This window comes from Leptodactylus fuscus, chromosome 3, assembly GCF_031893055.1.
Source record: "Leptodactylus fuscus isolate aLepFus1 chromosome 3, aLepFus1.hap2, whole genome shotgun sequence".
Taxonomy (NCBI): Eukaryota; Metazoa; Chordata; class Amphibia; order Anura; family Leptodactylidae; genus Leptodactylus; species Leptodactylus fuscus.
Genome location: NC_134267.1, coordinates 67082547 through 67099992, shown reverse-complemented (window position 1 = coordinate 67099992; position 17446 = coordinate 67082547). Strand labels below are relative to the sequence as shown.

General features: G+C 41.1%; 1 protein-coding gene across 1 annotated transcript in view; it reads left to right on the top strand.

The window, feature by feature from the left end:
• The window catches only part of WDR27 (WD repeat domain 27), a 225337-nt gene that overhangs the window by 9922 nt on the left and 197969 nt on the right, over positions 1–17446 (top strand). Inside the window, exons 6-11 of the mRNA XM_075267691.1 lie at positions 821–891; positions 4091–4211; positions 7919–8024; positions 10485–10588; positions 14430–14494; positions 16331–16464. Coding sequence (XP_075123792.1) covers positions 821–891; positions 4091–4211; positions 7919–8024; positions 10485–10588; positions 14430–14494; positions 16331–16464 — 601 coding nt within the window. The remainder of the gene's footprint in view (positions 1–820; positions 892–4090; positions 4212–7918; positions 8025–10484; positions 10589–14429; positions 14495–16330; positions 16465–17446) is intronic.

The following is a 17446-nucleotide window of genomic DNA, read 5'->3' as shown; positions in this document are numbered from 1 at the left end:
GTCTTGAAGTGCTTTTATAATTACTTAAATTACAATTACTTGTACATGCAGAACATATTTGTTGAGTATTTCCAGGTTACCTTTTTTGCACACTCTCCATTCCCTGCTTTTCTAGGCTGCTATATACATACACTACCTAATGCTGCTGCTGGATCTGCCAATAGGCAAGGCATGTGCTCCCTTCCCTACTAGGTCCAGTAAACCTTACCCAGGTTATCTCTGCCAGACTGTAGGCATACAGGTCTTCTTCATTGGACAGCCCCTGTCTAGTGACATTTTATGGACATGTCCAGCATTCAGACTTTGCTTTTGATTGACCCCTTATGGTGTGCACCATAGTTCCCGAACTTCCTGATCAACTGTCACCAACACTGGCACCACCCCAGGAGATAACAGCTTGGTGAAGCCCATATCCCCATACTGGGTTAAAGGATGAAAACTAGGGAGGCCGCAGACACTGTCCTTAGCAAGGGCCCACAGCCAAACAGTTTTGAGGAGAGTAGGTCTTCAACCTGCAGTTCATTTTAGAAAGTAACAGGAGAACATGAACTGAATAGGAAATGTTTAATAGTTCCAAATAATTTAATGTGTTCCGAAGTTTTCAACAAAATCAATTGTAAAAATCAGTAGTACGGTACATGAAGTGTGATACTACTTCAGGCCTTTATACGACTTGTATTGTGCATTTTATAGCAAGTTGGCTTGTACTTTTAATTTATGCAAATTTTGTCAAAATGTTATAGACCATGTAAATATGCAAATTATATTTGTTTTTTTGTGTAAATCTGTGATGTAATATATAATGTTATGTTGTCACCAGCATTTCCTCTTCTGAAGATGTACATTGATGCAGAAAACAAGCAGCTTATTACCGGTTGTGCAGATGGAATGGTAATCTGTCGTATTATGACTTTTGGGAATTTTTAAATTACTTTTTGGCATTATTGCAGGTATTGCTTAGTTAAAGGGAAACTGTCATTAGCTTTTGGGCCACTAGACCATGTCAGTATTATGAAACTGGGGTTTAATGACCTAAATCTGCCTGTATCAATTCTGGCGTTTGACTGACTAAAGGTAAGTCTAGAACCTATGTGAGAGGTGTGTTGGCTGTCAGGATGTATAAATAATGTTGACTTTTTGGGAAACCCTAATAGGAAAGTAGGAACATGACTTTCTTTTCCTTTAGAAAAGATAAAAAAGGGCAAAAAAAAAATCCCAGTGAGTTTGTCAAGCATGCACGTTGCACTCTCCTATGCTCAACATTGAAATTGCAGTACCAAAAGATGAGCCATAAGGTTTTACAAGTCAAGGACTTACTAGGTGTTGCTACGGTGTACAAGTGATCAAACCCATAGCTCAAGTCTGTGTCGTGTGGGAGGGGCATAAAGGACAGATTAAAAGCAAAGGTTTTTGCCATGTGAAATCTCAAAAATGGTGTGAAATGCCTCCTGTTTGTTGATGTGTGAGGTATTTCCACTTGAACTGAGAGACCAAAGCAGAGATATTAGCGCTGTTCAACATTGCGTGTCCTTAGGCAAACTTCTGCAGAGACAGATCATCTAGTCATGTAATGATCCTTTCTCTTTTGCAAGTGAAATTGGCGGCCACAACTTGAGCGTTGACATCAAACCATCTCGGAGCAAACCATCAGGAGTTCACAGGACATTGGGCTGTGAGACAGATGTTCAGCTATAGATATTCCTTTGGCCTCATGCTACCATTCTCAAAGGTTTTTATGTGATCCACTAAGACAGAAATAGAGACTGGAATGGAGATCTGTCCTGAAAAGTGATAGGTCCTGCTTTTTTCTTGGAAACAATAACAGCTGGAGATTGGTTTGGAGATGACTTGGGCAATGGCATGAAGAGACAGTGGTCCAGGAATTATGGTGTGGGGTGGCACAATGTATTGTAGCCAGGACCCATATAGTCTTCATCTCATGTACACTAACTGCTCATTGTTACATCAATTTGGTTGTAGAACCAGTGGGGTAGAGCCATGTCTCCATATTGTGTCAGGAGCTGTTTTTCAACAGGCAATGCTAAAGCACATTTTGCTTGTGGTACTGTGAGTAGCCTGCATGACCTAAACATGTTACCATGGCCTGCAGTGTCTCTGGACTTGTCTCCCAGCAGGAACATCTCCGACATCATTGGTTCGCAATTAAAAAGGGAGCTGCCGCAGTCAATCTTAATAATGTGTGTGCCCAAGTACATTCAGCACAGTATAATATTTCTCAAACAACCATTAATAACCTCATTGATGGCATGCCAAGGCTTGCAAGTGCGTGTATATCTGTGCGGGGCGCTCACACTCCATAAATAAATTGCAATGCTGTGAATATTTACTTCCTTTTTTTATTATTTGCATATCATTAACAACTGATTCCTGTAATTCCATAATTTTTCCTTCTTGGTGTTGCAATTTCTGTGTTGCTTTTTGTGCATTTGGAATGTTATAGTAAAAGCAACATTAATCTCCATGTCTATTTCTGTAACACCTTGTAGATTATAATGGATGGTGTGTGCATGTGCCCCAGTCTTTTCAATCTTCTTGTCCCCTTTTTCTGAAAACTTGATATAACTTGGATCACCCACACACTTGATTGTCATAGCTCCACTGATGAGACGTTTATGGCATTTTCTATTGATATGTCATTAGTGTCACTTTCAAAATACCACTGTATAGCAGTCTTACCAGAATAAAGTAGTAAAATGTCCCTTACAGGAATTAAAGGGGCTCTATCATTGGGAAAAGTCAATTTTTAACTAATCACATACTTGCATAGCCTTTAGAAAGGCTATTCCACACATACATTTTTTTTTTTTATAAAAGCAAACAACAATCAAAACCACCACAAGGCCAGACCCGCACAAACGGGCCCGCTGAGTGAGAGCAGACAAATCAGTAACAATCAAGTTACAAAATATAGTAATAAAGGCGAGGAAGGGGGAGAAGAGTGAAGGGAAAAAGGGAAAGAAAGAAGAAAGGAAAGTAGAAAGAAAGAAAAAAAAACAAACCAGGGAGCGGGCGATCTCGGGTTCCAACCACCAACCCATCAACTGTCAGTGATTTATGGGCTTCCAAAGAGCTGGGGCACAAGCCCTGGCAGCATTAACCAAATGACGGAGGGAAGACAGTAAAAAGGGAGAGAGAGGTCCGAAAGGCGAAGCAGGAAGAAGACCGGTGAGAATAGGAGTGAGACTAGAAAAACCTGGTTGAGGGGATATCGTCACTCCATAGGGAGAGACCACCAATTAGGTGTGTGGAGTCTTATTGTGCCATGAGCGCTCCACTGTGCAAAGGAACATGGGAAGAATATGCAAATCCGACTTCCATGATGTAATTAATAAGCCAGTTCCTCAGGCATGCACACCAATAGAGGGCGCTCACTGAGAATGTGGGACAGCAGATGTTCTGCTCGGGTGAAGACAGCGGCCTTGCGGCCCAGATGGTGTAACATTGCTGGAGGAGGCAGATGGGACACTCGGACCCACTACAGATAGGGTAAGGTTGCTGGAGGTTCAGGAGCTCTAGAAGATGCGACTGCACACATCCGTGTTCAGGCCACGCCCACACATACCTTTTGTATGTAAATTGCCTCAGTAGTTTTTGAAAGAGAACGTTTTTTTATTCATATGCTAATTAGGCTCCAGCGTGCACTGCAGAAGTCTCATCGTGCACTGTCTGCTGTGTGCACAGGCTGCTGCTGCTGATGACTCATCCTCCCTGCTTGCACTGTCAGCACACAGAAGCCTGTGCTGTATACACAGCAGGGAGAGGAGTGCTTGGTGAGAACTTCCTGTGCATGCTGGAGTCTAATCAGCATATAAATAAAAACAGTCTCATTCAAAAACTATTGAGGCGATTTACATACAAAAGGTACATGTAAAATAGCCTTTCTAAAGGCTATGCAAGTATGTGGTTAGTTAAAAATGACTTTTCCCAATGATAGAGCCCCTTTAAAGTGTCTGTTTATTTTACCAGTCCAAGAGCCTAAGATTCCTCTGAACACCATGTACCTTGCTGTCATTTATCAAGACTGGTTCTGTTAGTAAATACATGAAATCTTTTTGTTTTACTTCTCTAGTTGAAAATTTTCAGTTTGGCAAAGGAACATAATTTTCGAAGTATTTGCCACATAAACCTTCAGAAAGAGAAATACAAATTCTGCAATATAATACAAAAAGCTGCACAGAATGGAAAAACAGGTAAAATTCTTTTTTTTTTCTTCTTTGAATGAATGGAAACGTCATTTTTTTCAGATGTAGTTTGCAGAACTAAGACATTAAATATACATTAAAGCATGGCTGAACTAATTTAGTCCCTCACTTCTGCTGGTCCTAGGCTGCATTTAACCCGCCTCTCTCTAAAGTGCCACTTCTTCCCAGCAGTTCAGGCTTTTTAGTCTGCCTCCAGGGAAAGTTTCTCTCTCTCATCTGTCAGAGCTGTAGCAGACTTCTTTCCTTTCTTTCCTTTCTTTCCTTTCTTTCCTTTCTTTCCTTTCTTTCCTTTCTTTCCTTTCTTTCCTTTCTTTCCTTTCTTTCCTTTCTTTCCTTTCTTTCCTTTCTTTCTTTCCCACTCATGACAGATTCTGAGATTCTTTTTAGGGGGCTCCTGACGGTGTTCTCCCCGTCTGTACTTACAGTACAGTCCTTTACTTGCTACAGTGTCCCTCCTCCCTGTCTATCTCCTCTGCCACAGGTTCTTGTCAGCTGAAGTCTCTGACTCCAAACCCATTGCACCAGGCCTCTTTCCCATATTCAGCCTGCTTCCTTCTCCAGACACATTTAGTCACTGGCCCTTGCCCTCGGATCAACAATAAAATGACCATCTCTTCGTTGGTGCCCATATCTGGGGAGCAACCTCCTGGTATAAGTACCTCACTCTAATCCAGGTGTTCTGGTCCCTTCAGTACCTTTGTAGTAACTTAGGCTGGGTTCACACTACCATAGGTGTCCAACAGCTAGTGTCCGTAGCTAATTTCCATTGAAGATTTTAGCAATCCTGCATGCAGGATTTTTCTGTTCGCTTGAAAAATCGGACATGGTTGTAAATGGACACTTAAGGACACAACATAATATCCCATTTAAATTCATGGAAATTGTAAACAGACACAGCTAGTGTCCGTTGCTAAAATCTTGAACGGACATTAGATAGGGACACTAGCTGTCGGACACCTATGGTAGTGTGAACCCAGCCTTAGGCGTTTGGGTTAGTCTGCATTAAGATGTTTTCCCACTTCAGGTGGCACTCTGGCCTTGTCCTGCATAGTCCCTGTAAGAAGGTGACAGGCAAGGTGCTGGAATCACGATATATCTCCACCAGGTTTCTTACATATGTATGGTCCAGTGCTGGTCTTGAGTAGGCCTCAGCTTAGGTGTGGTTCCCAGGCTCGTTACTGGGCCATAAAAGGCTCCAGAGCCTGCAGTTCAGGGCAGACTCTAGAAGAGACTGGTTTAGTCTTTGGGTCTGTCTGGAGAGCTGAACTTCTGGTGAGGTCTGAATAATATATCTTTTTTTTTTTTGGGTTGTGTGGCTGGTAGTAAACCACATGAACAGTTAGCTTTGTTTTGTATTAGTTAGAGTTCCGATGAGCAGGAGTTTTGTTTTGCTTTTTTTGCCTGAAGATAAGGCTTCTCTCAGGATAATAATTTTGCTCAGTCCAAGACACAGTGGCATGGAGTGATGTGGTCATAGTTGTTTGGCCCGATGTCTTCTTTTACATGAAGCTGAAAAGTTGCTCCTCTTCAATCCCCTCTCTCAGAATAACTCCTCAGAGCTCTAACCTGCATCCCATTTAGCCCCTGCATCAGGTTGGAGCTCTGCTTAATGCTCCTTCTATTCGCTATCTTTGTTTCTAGGGCGAGGTGCAGGTCCTTGTTGAGGCTTTATACGGCTCTCAAGAGGGAGTCCCATTTGCCTCCATCTTGACAGTTTCTTACAAGACTTCTTCTGATGAAGAAAAGTTAGCCTGACACCCTTTGGTACCCTTCTGATTCAGAATTTGAGTCCGAGTGAGCAAACTGCCATGCAGGATTCCATACAGGCTATACAGAACCACTGTACATGCTGAGTCTTTCTTCCCTTGTTCTGGTGGCTCCCTTCCCACACAAAAGGCACTGAATTTGTTTTTAAGATCCTGTTAAGTTCCCCCTCTGTGGGAAACACCTAGACAGTCCCCTCTTCTGTGATGAGGCGAATTTTATTCAGATGCCATACTTTTTATAGTCTTCCACATTATTTATGCCCCTCAGAACGCTTGTATGCGTCTTTAACAGTCTGAATGGTTATGTGACTCTTTTCCAGTTCCTGTTACAGTGAACTGTGCCAATATAACATTCTTAGTGACTTCATGGACCATACTGATCCATGCCTGAACTGCCATAGAGTTCTACCATGGCGTACGGATAAATGTCTAACTTCCAACCTCCAGACTCTCCTGTTCTGATACTTGGAGCCATGTTTGAACAAGCTGCAACAGAGGAGAGAGAAACAATAAGAATAACCAAAATGGTGAAAGGGCCCTCCCTTAGTTTTCTTGCTCTGTGATGCTGTATATACATTTTCCCACATGCTAGAAGTATTGATTTTTGATGCGGTTTTTATGAAAACCGTGTAGAAAATCATGTCATGTTTTTTCCACCTCCTATTGATTTCAATGGATTTTTAAAGTTGCTTTTTTCCCTCTAGATAAAAAAAAAAATACGAGCTGCCTCAAAATCCTCCTGACAAACTCTGTGTGAACATACCCTGGTTCATTTGTGCTACTATCTGTTTCAGACAACAGGTTCTGTCCAGCTGTCCTCTTGTAACATGGCGTGCTGGAGGCATCCATCCATTTTTCTCTATTGTCTTCCTTTAGTCCCAGGATTGGATCATCAGAGTTTCCCAGCATCCTGCTGTGTTATGGTGAATTGATTTGTTTGTGATTTGGTAGTCTCCGGCTAGGTCTCTTGTGGTTCATGGGTTCGTCATGGACACATGACTTGTTCCAGCCCCCCGTACACTACATTTCCCCTTTGCTGGTGTGTAGGGCTCCTATTCTGGTCAGACTCCAGCAATGTGTCCTGTTTTCTGTAGACACTTGTCTGCCTATTCAAAGCCGGACTCCTGGTTCCGCAGTTACCTCGGCATTTTTTTGCCAGGCCTGGGTGCCTCTTAACCCATTCCCTGCACCATGGGGTTGGTAGTAGCTGTCTCTACCCTTTGTCTAGTCTCCCATGAAGAAGGCTCCTATGTTTTGCCAGTTCCTTGTAGTCGAAGCTGGTTCTGTATTTTGGGTCCTAGGAGTGATGTAACTCCTTTTTTTCCCAGCACATCAAGGGTCTCCTGGTGGGGCCTTATTTTTCACAGTCTGTATTCTCTTCGCTCTTCCAATTATGGGGCCTCTACTTCCCTGGTACACCCCTGCACTTCCCACTTAACTTGTAGCAGATTACGGACATCTTAACATGCCTTCCTAGGTGGTCTAAAGTTGGGTAATATGGAACTTTAGCAGCTTGATGGCAGTAGACATCCACTTGGTCCATCTTGATCCCGTCCTCTGCATTTAATGTTCCATTTCTTTTTGGGCTCAGAACATATTGGGGCGTCCCCTCACTGTCTTCTCCTACTGCTGTTAGGACAAAACTGACTAACTTCCTATCTGTGGAGGGTGTGTAGCTCACTTAGACTGTAGTATGGTGGAAAATGTTTTTTGGTTTTCATTATCAAATTAATATACCTGTTAGTGCCAAGGGTAATATGCTGAAATACAATGCTATATCTCATAGTAACCATAATATTGAGTCTGGTGACTAATGATTTATACCAGATATAGCACTTGTAGTATACTCTATTGTACCCCCCTTTTTTGTGTTAAAATACTTGCATTTTACTAGTGACTTCTTTTGATTACTTTCTCCCATGCCTATAGATACTAAAACTTTTGGCAAGGACAAGAGTTCTGACGATTTAGTGGATTCTGATCTTCCTATATTACATTTACAGAAATGTGCGCAGCTAAATCAGGAATATGACATGTAAGTTAACTGGAGAAAGTTCCTTTGCTGGCATGTTGTGTTTAGCAACATTTCTTCTGTCTTTTGCCAAGGGTTTTCTGACTGCAAGTGTGTGGCAAATGTAATAGAAAGTAAAGTACTTATTTTAATAATTAATAGAGATGAGCGAGTACTGTTCGGATCAGCCGACCCGAACAGCACGCTCCATAGAAATGAATGGAAGCACCTGTTACTTCCGATTTGACGGCAGCCGGCCGCTTAAACCCCCCGCGTGCCGGCTACGTCCATTCATTTCTATGAGAGCATGCTGTTCGGATCGGCTGATTCGAACAGTACTCGCTCATCTCTAATAATTAATGCTAGGTTCACACTAGTGTCGACTCTCCGTTATTCTGGTCTAACAGAGAACCAGAACAACGAAGCAGTGGACCAATAAAATAGTGGTAACATACAGGGCAACACGGTGGCTCAGTGGTTAGAACTGCAGCCTTGCGGTGCCGGAGTCCTGGGTTCGAATCCCGCCAGGAACAACATCTGCAAGGAGTTTGTATGTTCTCCCCGTGTTTGCGTGGATATACTGATAGGGAATAATAAATAAATAAATAAATAATAAAAAAAAATTAGTGGTAACATACAGAGACTGTCGGACCCCATTGTCTGTAATCGGGTATCCATCGTTTTAAAACTGAAACCTGTGGTCCAACCTGGCGCAAATGTGAGTGTACAGTAGCCTGAGGGGTACTTTATACTGTATTTGATGTTTACACATTAGACTACATTTGCATAATTTTTCATATTTACTGCTATCAACAGTGGTATATTTATTAAGTTTCATGCCAAACTTTTTAATATATGCGATCTATAAACCTCTTTTGTAAAAAAAAAAAAAAAAAAAGTCCATGAGGTTGTTTAGTTTGAGGATTAGCATTTCCGACAGACCTCATTACTTACTGTATTTTTTCCATAAATAAAAAATGAGTGACTTTCCTAAGTATACTATTGATAAGTTTGGTTCCCTTTCCCATTTTTATCACTAGTTGACCCCATGTGGTACTGTGTGATAACGTGCGTATCTAATCCTCTGGTGTGTGATACTGTGTGCTGGCCTGTGTATCTAATCCTCTTGCGTGTGGTACTTTGTGCAGATGCGTGTATCTAATCCTTTAGCATGTGGAACTTTGTGCAGACGCGTGTATCTAATCCTCTGGCGTGTGATACTGTGTGCTAACCTGTCTATCTAATCCTCTGGCATGTGGAACTGTGTAGATGCACGTATCTAATCCTGCGGCGTGTGTAACTGTGTGCATTGTCGCGTATCCAATCCTATGGCGTGTGGTATTGTGTGCAGTGGCGTGTATGTAAACCTGCGGCGTGTGGAACTGTGTGCAGACGTGCGTATCTAATCCGCTGGCCTGTGGTATTATGTTAAGACATGTGTATGTAATCCTCCGGCTTGTGTTACTGTGTGCAGACGTGCATTTCTAATGTTTCGGTGTGTGGTACTTTGTGCAAACGCACGTATCAAATCCTCTGGCATGTGTATTTAATTCTCTGGAGTGTGGTACTGTGTGCAGATGTGCGTATCTAATCCTTTGGGTTGTGGAACTGTGTGCAGACACGCATATTTAATCCTCTGGCATGTGGAACTGTGTTCAGACGCGTATATGTAATCCGTTGGCGTGTGGAACTGTGTGCAGACGCGCGTATGTAATCTTTCGGCACGTGGTACTTTGTGCAGATAACATGTATCTAACTCGTGGCCCCTGACCCGCGTGGCTCCGGCCCACCCAAACCCCTGTAGCGCGGCCCCCTCCTCCCATGCACACCTCCAAACCCTACCCCCGCGGCATCCCTGGTAAGGGGGCCCTGGGCACCCCTCTGGCTCCCCAAACCACTGTTGCGCGGCCCCCTGGGCCCCCAAAGTCCTATACAGTGGCCCCCGGCACCGAACACTACAGTCCCCCGTGGTTACTTACACAGCCGATCTACTTGCCCTGCCACAGCAAGTGAGGCTGCATGTCCGCTTCATTCCTCAGCTGTGGGTATGCACCATTGTGTCCGGAGCGCAGGCTGTGCACACCTGAGCAGCTCGTCCTGCACTGCACAGCCAGCCTGCATGTCAGTGTTGCGCCGGAGCGGCAAGCTGCCACCATGTTTTTCGGCTCGCACCTCATCCAACGAGCCGCCCACAGGATGCAGCAGACCTATCGGAGCCCTGCTGAAGCCAGGGATGACATAATCTTAGGTCCTGCAGCGTAGCAGGACCATACGTTCTCTGATAGTGGTTGTGATGTCGGGGGATGGAGCGTTCTATGAAGTAACCTATGTTTCCTTCCCGGTCACCATACAGGTATGAGTACAATCTCAGCCAAATCCGTTCAGTGGTTTGGCCGTGATTGAGGAACAAATATCCAAACTCACAAACATCCAAACACACAAACTTTCACATATAATTTTACTTTTCTTTCCTTCTTATTTTAGGCCACTCTGTGGAAATTCTTTACATTTATGGGTGGGAAGCTCCACTGGTTTGCTTTTAGTGAATATATCAAATGCTGAAGTTGAAGGGGTCTTACATTTTGAAGGTAAGAGGCACTTTTTATGTAAAGGATTTACAAAAAGTGAGCCAGTTCTTACTTTAAAATCATTTGTTTTAATGCTGTTACTTATGTACTCAGTAGACAAAGTATGAGTATTCTGTGTGGCATTTAAAACTGAGTTTCTTTTCACATGTTTCTCAGTAATAGACTAAAAACTGTTGCTGTCTCGGCATTCACTTGAAGTGGTTATCCAATATTAGAAAATCACATTTGAATGGGACTGAGCTGTTGCATCGCCATGTGATCAATGTGAAGGATGTGCTGTCACTTCTCTTCCTTCTTGAACAAAATGGACATGTTTTCTAATCCTGGATATCTCTAGGAGTAGAAAATGACCTATCACCAGCTCTGAAAAGCCCAATGACATGTGCATCTTATTTTATTAGTATACTCTAAATTGCATCAGTATTAAAATGGCTTTTGGAAAGGCTGAATCGATTTCATGTTCAGGGTGAGCACTGATGATGTATAGAAATGGGCTTTACAAATCTAATGACATGTCCTCTCTTTAATGTATTTTATTAAGACTGTCATGTTAAATACCAGTCTAAGTAACAGGATCACTAGAGCAAGATGACAAACATCTCTTAATAAATATGGTGCATCTTATACCAGTATGTGTGTCAGAACATCAGTACATCCATCAGTCTGTAGTAAGCCATGCTCCTCCTACTAAGCCTAATCCACTAAAAAATAGTGGCAAGTGCTGCAAAGAGTCCTCAGAGTTGCAATCCTTTTCTGCACATGAGACTTATGTAACAATGTTATTTTTTATGCCAAAATGACGTAAAGCTCCTCCACTGATCTTTCAAAAATGAAAGCTTGTACATATTTGATAAAAAGAAAAATTTGATAGAATTTGACACAGCATGCTGCACCTCAGCAAAACTGTAACTACAGTTTCTAATAGTGTCTCTCTTAACCCTTTCATCACCCGAGTCAGTTTTCGTTTTTGCTTTTCTCCACACTTATTTTATTATGGACAAATTAGACTTCATAATGTACTTTCAAGCTGGAAAAAAAATCTGACTAGGATGGACTTGAAGTTTAGTCTTTACAGTTTTCATGATTTTTTTCTCCAGCTATGGTATTCACCGTATATAGAAAAGACATTTTCAGGCGTGGGATACCGAACATGTTTATCTTTTAGGTGTAATCAAGTTTTATTGAAGTTTTATATGAAATGCAAAATGTAGAAGACAGGAAAAGGTGTAAACAACATCATTAGAGGTGTATTGAAGGACGTACAAGTCCAAAAACAGGCATGTCAAGGGAAGAACAGGGATGAGAGAGAAGGGGGAAACAAAACGACACCAGGGGAGCACAGACAACAAGGGAAGGAGACGGAAGGAGGGGGTGAAAACCACCAGAGCATGTTTATCTCATATATATAATTTAAGGAGTGATTTTGAATATTTATATATATTTTTATTTTTTAGATTTTTATGTTTTCCCCCAGTTTAATTCTTAGGACTCTCCCAGGGGACTTGAATCGTACAGGACATCTGATGACCCACACAATATACTTCAATCTTGGTGTATTTCAGTGTATTGTAAAATTGCAGGTCTTCTATTTCAGTCCTTTATTAGGCTATCGGCTGTGACCGCTACAGGTCGCCACCACCTGATGACACTTTAGGGGTGGCCACTGGACTTAAGAAGCCACAATCAATACTATGGCATATAAAGTGTTAAGGGCATGATCAGTGAAGACATCATTCATATCCCCTACTATATTATAAAGCTGGCACCTGGCATTTATGGAAAGAGCTAGGCAAAAAAGCATAAAAATAGCAGTTTGATGACATAGGAATATGATTATGGAAGAGGCAGAGGGGAGATATAGCTTGGAATATCTGTGTACATGCAAATCGTGCCCTCGGTATAGCCTTTGGGTAGTTGTATAAAAAAAATCTCAACTGTTTCTACATGCCCTGTGGATCTTATTTGTAACTCCCCTTAGATTGTATTAGAGGGTGCTGTGCCAACTCCAAAAGAAATATTAAACAATTTCCAGGGAGATGGGCCACCAAATATGTCTTAACACCAATTCAATACACTTTCTTAAGTGTAAAACACATCATTTTTGACATTATGGATGTTAGCAGGCATATATACTAAAGAGTCGGAAGACTTCCTTTACATGTTCATGCCGTTTCCCTTCTTTGTCCTTGATTTGGATAAATCTCCAGCTTTTGCCTTTTCATGAACTCTAGTATGTGTCATTGGACACATGGGAGACATTTGGTGGTAGGAGTGATAAAGCGGAGTAAGAGGGGATGCAAGTTATAAGAAGTATGGCTGCAAGTAAGTGACAGAAAGTGTCTCTATATGTAGTGTACACTCTTTTAGAAATCAAATGCTTGGCTGTAAGCTGTGCAGCAAGGTAGGGTTACGCTGAGGAGTAGTGCATGATCAGCACAACTAGCCTCAATGTAGTATATAGCACTGATGAGAAAAATGGATGAAAGCAGATGGAAAGTGATCACCATCCATTTATGTAGTCTGTGTTAGAGGCTGTTCACATAGTTTTATTTACATTGACCGGACACGTTTTGACACGGAATAAAACGTGTTAAAATGTATTGCTCAACATCCCAATAGACTTCAATTGGTAGAATGGATCTCAAAAGTGCATACTTTTAACTCTGCTTTGCTTCCATGACATCATAACTTGTTGCCAGGCAAAAGATAACATTGGCATACCACGCTTTTTCATCTATCCAAATGTATACTAATCTCCACAGATCCCGGAGTATGACAAGCGGAGGCCCATCAGAGGCGAGTCATAATAACAAACAGCTATACTCCCCTCTCCTAGACAACCACAGGTCCCATGGCATCGTCTTCTGGCCCTCTAGATGACAGCAGCGCCCCTGGGTCACCACCTCTCTTCAAATGGGAAGCAATGGCACCACAACATACTTGTGACATCATTGCGCCCAATTAGATCGCTGAGAACCTTCAGTGGTGATCTAGGAGTGCAGATATCATCCATAGACCAGAAGAATATGCCAGGGGACCACTAGATGCCCAACAGAAGTGAGTATAGATGTTTATCACCTCCCCTGGGTCTCCACTTATTATTAGAGATGAGCGAGTACTGTTGGGATCAGCCGATACGAACAGCACGCTCTATAGAAATGAATGGATGCACCTGGTACTTCCGCTTTGACGGCGGCCGGCCGCTTAACCTCCCGCGTGCCGGCTACGTCCATTCATTTCTATGCGAGCGTGCTGTTCGGATCAGCTGATCCGAACAGTACTCGCTCATCTCTACTTATTATACTTTGGGGTCTGAGAAGACCAGAGAGTATATTAATAGCATTCACCACACCAGTATTTATGGTCCTGTTCATCAAATGGATCTGTTTTTTAATGTAAAAATGGATGCACTGTTTCTGCTATGATAAACAGATCCATTAAACGGACTTGCTGAATGGACAGCAGAAATGTAATGTGAATTGCCCCTTAAATAAAATCAGATAATTTACTTGAAGAAAGGTAAAACAAACCACACGTTTGTGTCCCAAAAGCAAAGAGAAAGTGATCTATTTTTATTCAGCTGACTCTATGTAAACAGTTGGTCATCAATTTTCATCTGCTTTCATCTGTTTTTCACATCAGTTTTTTGTATCTGTAAAACTGATCAGTTAAACTGATTAAAACGTGATGTGAACAGCCCCTTATAGATACCCTTTGGTCTTGAGCCACATATCTGATAGGAATTGACAGTACATTGAATTAAAGTAAAAAAATGTGTTTAGAACTCAACAGATTTTATCCAATGTGTTAGATTTAAACGTATATTATGTTTCTCTTATAGACTATGACAACCTCAGCATTCATCTAGCTGGATCTGTCTCTATTTCTAGTAGTTATGGAGAAAAGGTAAATTATACACTTCCACATTTTCCTTTCCTAAAAAAATCACTTGATTCTATCAATTGGAGGTGGAGCACTCTGGATAAACATTCCATTAAAGAGGAATTTTCATGTCCTCGCAGATTGGCGGTATTATATACCACTAGAAAGCTGACAGCATGCTGAATTCGGCACACTTGTCATCATCACCGGTATGCTCCCTGGTGGCAGCAATATCCCTTTAGTGTCAGAAGGGCCACTGAATTCAGGGCACTGTCAGCTTTCTAGCGGTATATAATACCACTGATCTGTGAGGACATTAAATGGTGTTAGGAAGTTGTCAGTGTAAATAAATATATCAAAGTTACTGCATAAAAATGGGGCAAAAGTGCATGAAGAAAACTTTTTTTTTTTTTAACCCCAAGTTGAACATGAGGGGATTACTGTACTTCATGTGGACATTCTACTTTACTGTTATTCTGTTGCAGTCTAGCATTACTTATAATACCATTTGTATATTATTATCATCATGCTTTTGTTATTATTTAGATTTGAACCATGTAGAAAATGTCTGCAAATTTAGAACAGTTGATGGGTTTAGCTATGTGTTTATCCCAGCAAGTGTGGGTTTTATTCCTCTCTTTCTTCTTAGGTTTCCTGATATTTCAGTCATTTTTAATTTGGATTTCTTTCTGCATATTCATCCATACTGTCTGCAATATTGCAAATGTATTTTGTATTATACTTTAAATAGGCCGGGGGAGGTGAAAAGAAAAAAAAATCATACTTTCCTTTCCCAGCCCGATCTGGTCCTGCCAGTCTATTGTCTTCTGCCAGAAGTTCCTACCGCACATGACTGCTGAGGCCAATTAGTAGCCTCAGCGAAGGGCATGTGACATCACTAGTTGTGACATCCTGGGGTCTCTTCCTGATGCTGCTGAAACCAATCAACGACTCCAGCGGAATTGATCTGGGATATCACAGCCGGTGAGGAGTTTCATTTCAAGAAAACAGCCAGGAAGAAGTACCAGACTGCATTGGGAGAACACCGGGGACAAGTATGATTTTTTTTTTTTTTGTCCTCCTCCCCTGGCCTAGTTTAAAAATATTTTTTTGCTCAGACAACTTCTTTACCTAAAATGTCGATATTATTATGGGTTTCTATAATAAAAAATGACATGTCCTATTGACAAAGCTAGAAAGTTTTTTTTGTTTCCAGTTGTTTAACTAATTATGTTGCTGTCCAGAAAAATCAGAGCCAACAGGAAACTAATTGGTTTGGTGAATTACTAACACCGCTGCTAGTGACTATGGTCCCAGTGATAAAATCCCTGCTGATCAGATACTTGTTTGGCCTTCTGTGTCTATGCTCAGCCAATGCCTTTTAAGGGGGTTATGCAGGACCTCGAAAACATGCCTGCTTTCTTCTTATTATTATTAAGTGACATGTCTCTTGGTCACATGGTCTTGCTGCAGCTCAGTCCCATTTATTTTAAAGAGTTGGAGATGTGGCATATGTGACTAACAGACATGATGTCACAAGAAAGCAGCCATGTTTTCGAGTCCTTTTAAATACAAGTCCATCTCCATTGAGATTTTCTACATAACATTCAAAAATGTGATCACATATTCCAAACAGTAAAGAATGTGAAAGAATGTTAGCTAGGAGTCAGATACTGTTTACACTATTTTGAGAGTCAGGTAGCCATTTTTATTTAACTTGGAGTTGTTCATTATAATAGTTTCCCTTTATTTTATTGTATTAATAGTTTCCATCATTGTACCTTATTTTCTAATAATAATGTTTATGATACCAATTAAATTGCAAAGTCTTTGTACTTAAAACATTTTCTTCTTGTGCAGAATATTTGTTTAATTGCTTCAATGTTTGGATGCAAAATATCTCTGATGACGTTTGACACGCATGCCTTTTCGCAACTTCAGAAACGTGGACTGCAGCATTTTGGATCAGAAACAAATTTGTCTATTGTCTCTAGGTAATTGTAATACCGCAAACTGAGTAAAAGCACAAACTACGATTGTTTTGGATTGTACTGGATGTCAAAGTAACTTTATTTCTCTACCACATTTAGCCCATTAAGCTACTTGACCTGTTTTATGTCAAGCAAGTACTGATTCTATTACATCTTAACCATTCGTAGTTGCTACAGCAAGTAAAGGGTACATTCTGTCTTTGTCCTAGGACTTATACCAGGCACAGCACATTTTCTTTTTATTTCACAAATTTAATTTCTTGCATAATTTTTCCTAACATTTTTTGCAGATCAGGCTTTTGCAATGTAGTGCCATATGCAGTATTTTCACAGCCAGTTCGTAGAGTAATTATTGCCAGAAATTCTTCGAGCCTTAGGCTTGTTAGAGGCAGAAAGGCCTTGTTTGTGATTCATTGTACTTTTCTACTACCATAAAAGATTTTACTTTTGTTTCCAGATTTTCATACCAAGTGATAGCCCTGACTGACTCTAGCACATCTAATGTATAGTCATGCAAAAAATGAGGAGTCTGTTTGTGGGACAAAATAAATAAATACAATCCAATAAAATGTTGATTTTTAATAACAGTATAAGTTAGAGGAATCAATATTCTCACCTGTAAACCCACAGCACTGTCAGCATATACAATATCCTATTTAGCTTTCCCTCATTTATGTTTAAAAGTACCTGTTTGCCTATCCAAAATTGCCTTGGAGGTATACATGCACCGTATGCAAATTAGCTGAGAAGCAATGTATACGGTCTGATTTCTGAGGAGATGAGTCAGACTGAAAGCTGTGATTTAGGGTGTTTTGCTGCTACTCCTTTAATGTAACCTGGTTTTTTTTTTTTTTTTTTACATGGATTCCACTCTGTGAATTCTTCCCACAAGACTATACCTTTGGCTTGAAGGGTGCAATGTATACAACTGTATAGACATAAAATGCAATATATCCCCTATGCATCCCCCTCCCCCTCTTTCACC